The following is a 5,561-nucleotide window of genomic DNA, read 5'->3' on the forward strand; positions in this document are numbered from 1 at the left end:
TAGGTGTTCTATAAGATGTGGCGACACTTCCTTGGTGATCCAAGAATGCTTTGGGCTACACAAGCAACCTTTTCAATCTTTTCTTATGGTTTGATCGGCAGGAGTTTCTTTTAGAGGAAATGGTGGTCATGTTTAGATATTCCTATTCTTCGAGTCCTGTATTCCAAAAGAATTCCCAGGAACTGGATATTATTTATTCTAAGGCAATGCAAGGGGTAAATAAATAACACAAAGAGGCAGCTCTCCCTTAGTTGTTACCCAGAAAGCAATAATATTTCTATAAATAAAAACTTCCTTATGGGAACTAGTTCGTCAAAAAATGCAAAGGCATCTAAAAGCAACAGCACATGGACAACTTACATTACACCACCTGGCTTCAGCCAACGATCACGTGCAGAAATCACAGAATCAAACATAGACTCACGTAGAAGAAAGTAACCCATCCACTCTGATATAATTACATCAACTGCACATGAAAATTCTCGTGTTAGGATCAATACTGTTGAGAAATTCTATCAGTATTTAAGAGAAGAAGGATTACAAAAATTAAAAGTACTGGAAAGTAGTTCTGCACTATCATTATGAGAAAAATGCAGGTTGAAAAAGTGACACCCCTACCTTTTTCTGGAAGAGTTACCTCCTCCATAGAACCTTCAATCACTTCAATAACGTCTTGAAAGTTGTTGGCTTTAACAAGTTCACGGGCATGTTCTGACATCTTAGTAGCTTCAACAGCATAAACCTTCCTTGCACCTGCTTGTGCAGACCAGATTGCAAGAATGCCGCTCCCTGTTCCTACATCAAGCACGGCCTTTTCCGTGCCCATTGTCATATAAAATATTACACTTAAACGAGTGATTCCACGTTGTGAGCATGCAAACGAACTGTCTAACTAATCCATCGAAGAAATATTCACAGATAATATTACACTTTTTTTAATTTATGTCTCTTTTTTCTTTAAAATAAGCAAAGTAAACCAAAAAGAAAAACTCCTATGTTACACCTTCGAGAACAGAGAGAAGAAAAAAATCATTCTTTTCAAATGCATTCAGCCTATGTTCTGCCCTTCTATTGTGGAATACAGTCTGTAATAGTACAAAAACGATTTTTAACAAGCCATTCTTTCCTTCTCTATCCTTCGTTTCTAATTGAGACAACAGCTACTACACCTTCAAAATTTCAGCTATACGCAACAGTTTAGTAGAACTGTAACAAAAATATTCGACATATACAGTGAGAAAGCAGGAGATATCGGAACCTTACCTTGCCACGGAAGTGATCTTTGTTCTCGAAAATGGCGTTGTAGTAAGCGTCCATGCGAACTTTATCACAGAGCATCTCCTTCTGGTGATAAAGAAAACCATAGGTGCAGAAATAGTTAGCAAAGTCGACGCCTTTGTCGACGGTGACGCCATTGCCGTTCGTCGTAAGCTCCCCGGCGACGCCGTTACTCGTGCTGTCCATGATAGTCAACCTGCACGGTGGGAGGAGTTCCACTGGTAATTTAGGGCTCTCCAGTCTCCCCAGTTCAGAACTGTCTGTCTCTTTAGGGTGTGAGTATGACTGATGACACTCGGGCCTGGCTCAACCGGTTAAATCGGCTTGAACTAATCTCATTGCGGTTTAGATGGTTCAAGGTTTAACAAACCGGAATCAGACTCCATATCAGCTTCCAATCTTCCATTGATTCTTATTTGAATCGTATCAGATAATTTTCAAAAATTTCTATGTTATTTTTTAAAATTTTTTATTCAGAAGACATGTGGCTCTTGTTATCAATTGCCAGTTTTATTGATTTTTTGCTATTTTATTGACTTGCAAAAAAAAATGCCAAAAAATGGATACCAACGAGCATTTATTTCATAATAATCAACATTTTTAGTAAGGGTGTTAAACGGTCTGGTTTGAGTAAATGGTCTGGTTCGTTTAAATCTTTATTTAAATGGCCTCAATTTTGAAACCATAACCAAATTATTTATTAAATGATTTCAGTTTAAACGGTTTGGTTCAGTTTTGGTAAACTGTTTCTGTTTGATTTTGCCACATCTATATACAACTAAGAGCATTAAATGGTTCAGTTCGATTTAAAATAAACAGCCTCAATTTTGGAATCATAACCTAACCGTTTATTAAACGTTGCACGCCTTCATTTTAAATGATTCAATTCGATTTCGGTAAACATTTTTTGTTTGATTTTGACACCCTTAATTATCAAGTCAATCAATTGCACTTTAATTGACTAATTTTGATCTAATTTGTAAAACCATGAGTGGGTTTTTACCATTTAGAATGTGGAAAACATTGCGTTTAAAATGAACATTATGAACAATCATGCCATTCTAATGCACTTGTGATGGTATAATCGGAATTTAAGGTGCAGTTTTGATAGTCTGACATTGTCTTTATGATACCTATAGATTATATTTGCATTTAAATCCGGATATAAACGAAACTTGCTATATAGTAAAAGAAAGCATTCAAAAGATCTAAAACCGCAAAGAGGGTGCACTAAATATATAGTATAATGTATCATTGAATTTGAGTATGAAATTTTACACATGATTAATCTAGACCATTTTCTATATCTCAAAGTGTTGAAATCGTAACCTGGATGCCTCGGCTTTGTCATCCCTGTTATCGGAATAAATTGCTCTTTTATCCAAAAAATAAAAATGTTGAAATCGTCGTATTATCCTTACACATGGAATGATTAGGTACACAATTTATACTTAAAAAGAGAGATAGAGAGAGAGGGAAAAAAAAGCCTTAATATTACAGGTTTTCTTCCCCTTTAACATATCTAGTGAAGTACAAGGCTTCACTATTTGCCATATGGTTGTACAAGGGTTAGTCACTGTGTTGAGAGGACCAGGCAAGCATCTCAATGGTATAATTTCAGTTTAAAATTAGAAGATGAAGTAGCTAAAATTACAAAAGATGTCATCTTGTATTTTATATTCATCTCTATTTGATGGCAATTAGGTAATTTTATTAAAACTTTGAATTAGAGGGTTAACAACTTCCACTGCTTACTTTAGACTAAAATTTGGTCATTGAGATGTATTTGAGGTCTTCTATCACAAAGATTAACTAATGAACTGCCAAGTGGCAAATAGTGAAGTGTTATACTTCACTAGGCATTTGACCTCAAGCGAAGCAAGATGAGGTTTTGTTATTGTTATTTATGACAATTTTGTCAATGCGACATTAAATTTTGATTATACAAGACACGTTCGGAAGTTGAGCAATTAAGGGTCTACATTATAACACTTATGTTTCTCTATTATTATTATTATTATTATTATTATTCATGGAAAGAAAGAAAGAGTAGAAATCTATTTGTAACATGAGTTCATTTTTTTTTTATTGGGAATAAGCTGTGACAAAAAAGTTGTTGAAAAATAGACAGAAAATAAATCCAATTTGAAGCTTCTCGATCTGTCCCAAAAATTAAAGGAAGAAAAAGGAGGGGGAGGGAGTTGCTCTTTAATGAGTATATGTTTAATTTGATGTGCAAAGCAGTAATTTCACGTTCAAGATAAAACACCTCTAGTTTCCAATGCAACTTCAACCACCACCACCACTGCCACCGTCGCCACCACTACCACCTCCAGCTATAGAAGCATAATTCTTGTGAGATTAGGGTTCACCAATCTCTATTTTCTTAGCCACTAAATTTGTAATTCTCATCTTCTTATCAGCTTCTCTGTGATCCCCACTACTATGTCTCTATTTCTATTGTTATCTCGAGGAAATTTAATTTATTTACAGTTACTTCGTTCGCTAGATTACGATCCTTTGGTTTTTGTATTATTGTTTAATTTTTTTAAAAACCTGTTAGATTATTTATTTTATTCATATTGAACAGTCTTTGGAAATCAGCAAGGGTTTAGGGTTTAGGGTTTTGGCATTGTAGTGATGTATATAGAGTGATTCAAATATTTTATTTTTTAGTTCATTTAGGCTTCATCCCTCCACTACTCTTGGGAGGGATCCAGATCTTCTGCGGCGCACTCAGGTAGGGGTAAGGCGGACATTGCATGTGGCCATGTGTTTGTGTCACTCAAGCTACTACGGGCAGCGCGCCGCAGAGGATCTGAATGCTCTTCAGAGACCCAGTTGGATTTATGTGGCCATAAAACCCGGTTTGTTCAAGTTCGGTCCGGTTTATATTGTATTGAACTGTTTTATACATTTTGGTTTAATATTATCACATGCGATATAAACTTTTGAGCATTATGTGTCCATAAGTTTTACTTAAAATAGTCACGACTAGGGTTTGGGTTGGACACCCTTATCAAATGGTTGACACATTGGGTATGCCTAGACATGTTGATGTCGGGGTACGAATGCAAGTGCACATACGGATGTGCATTGGCGAAGAATCTACTTTGTCGATTCCCTCATGTAATACTGCCAGATATAGGATGGGATAGACATATGTCATCGAGACCCTGTACTTGAGAGGACTTCGTCACTGCAAAATGTGAACGCATTCTTTGGATCATCAATGACTACGATTCAAGAGAGTCAAAACTGGTGTTCTGGGAATGCGCAAATAATTCATGAGTGAGAGAGTTGCTCAACATGGGCACCACTGCCCGATTGAGGAACATCAAGATATAAATTGTTTGTGGATGGTCGGATCAGAAGCTGGATCCAATACCGTTTTAGAAATTATTTTTGCAAAACCTATTTTCACATAAAATGATAGATTATATGTAGTTTGATTAAAAATAATTTATCGTGTTTTGCGGGTTTCGATCACGTACACAAACGCTCTCGTACAGACATGAACTATGAAATGGGGTTTTGCAGTACAAGTGTACATGCCCTAGATTTCATAATGTTGATGTTGATAGTGGTGGGGGTTGATAAATAATAATTTATTATTATGTGAGGGTAAAATTGAAATTTGCTAATTAATTAATTGTTTATTTAATTTAATTGATGAGGTGCTAGTTTTTATTTATCCATTAAATATAAAAGAATCAAGGGGAAAATATAGGGACACCCCCTCAACTATGGCCTGTTTTCAAGTACACCCCCTCATCTATTGAAAGTAAGTAAATTAGTCTATCAAACTAACTGCCATTTAGTTTTAAACGTTACTATTCCCCCAGCCATTTTTTTATGATCAAATTGCCCAAATTAAAAGTTTGAAGTTGAAAATACCCTTTAGAGGTAAATACTAAATACCCCTAAAGTGGGTAACATGGTTGCATGGACACCGAGTTAACTCACCGTTATCTATATACAAATCAAAGTGGGCAACATGGCTGCATGGACAGTAATAAACAAATCCAGCAGTCCATACAGTTAGTTTATTGTCATTGGTGGGTCTTCTTCCATTAATTTCTCCTTTCTTTCTTTTTTCGGCTTTGTGTGTAAAATGACATTGATTGTATACAAATGTTGTTGTTAATTCTTATATGTTGTCCTTAATCCATTCTTATATGTTTCATACAAAATATTCCGGTCTTTTGAAGTGTTGGGAGATGGGAGCAGTACAAAGGAGTGATTTGGGTGGGGAAGTAAATCAATAGAGGTGGGGTGGGGTG

General features: G+C 35.7%; 1 protein-coding gene across 1 annotated transcript; it reads right to left on the reverse strand.

Annotated features, from left to right (window-relative positions):
* Window positions 1-306: 306 nt before the first annotated feature.
* On the reverse strand, window positions 307-1,525 carry LOC122648424 (protein arginine N-methyltransferase PRMT10-like). Its single transcript, XM_043841638.1, has 3 exons — window positions 1,264-1,525; window positions 619-811; window positions 307-466 (listed from the first exon to the last, which is right to left on the reverse strand). Exons 1-3 carry the CDS (start codon window positions 1,462-1,464, stop codon window positions 357-359), a joined length of 504 nt encoding a protein of 167 aa, XP_043697573.1. The 5' UTR covers window positions 1,465-1,525; the 3' UTR covers window positions 307-356.
* Between the last annotated feature and the right edge of the window lie 4,036 nt (window positions 1,526-5,561).

Source organism: Telopea speciosissima, unplaced genomic scaffold (assembly GCF_018873765.1).
Source record: "Telopea speciosissima isolate NSW1024214 ecotype Mountain lineage unplaced genomic scaffold, Tspe_v1 Tspe_v1.1051, whole genome shotgun sequence".
Taxonomy (NCBI): Eukaryota; Viridiplantae; Streptophyta; class Magnoliopsida; order Proteales; family Proteaceae; genus Telopea; species Telopea speciosissima.

Excerpts from the sequence above, each read along its gene's own strand:
- LOC122648424 (XM_043841638.1), bottom strand. The coding sequence starts at position 1,464 with ATGGACAGCACGAGTAACGGCGTCGCCGGGGAGCTTACGACGAACGGC. Across the intron at positions 812-1,263 it reads AAGATCACTTCCGTGGCAAG|GCCGTGCTTGATGTAGGAAC; the intron begins GTAAGGTTCCGA and ends GGCACGGAAAAG. Across the intron at positions 467-618 it reads GGTAACTCTTCCAGAAAAAG|TTGATGTAATTATATCAGAG; the intron begins GTAGGGGTGTCA and ends TTTCATGTGCAG.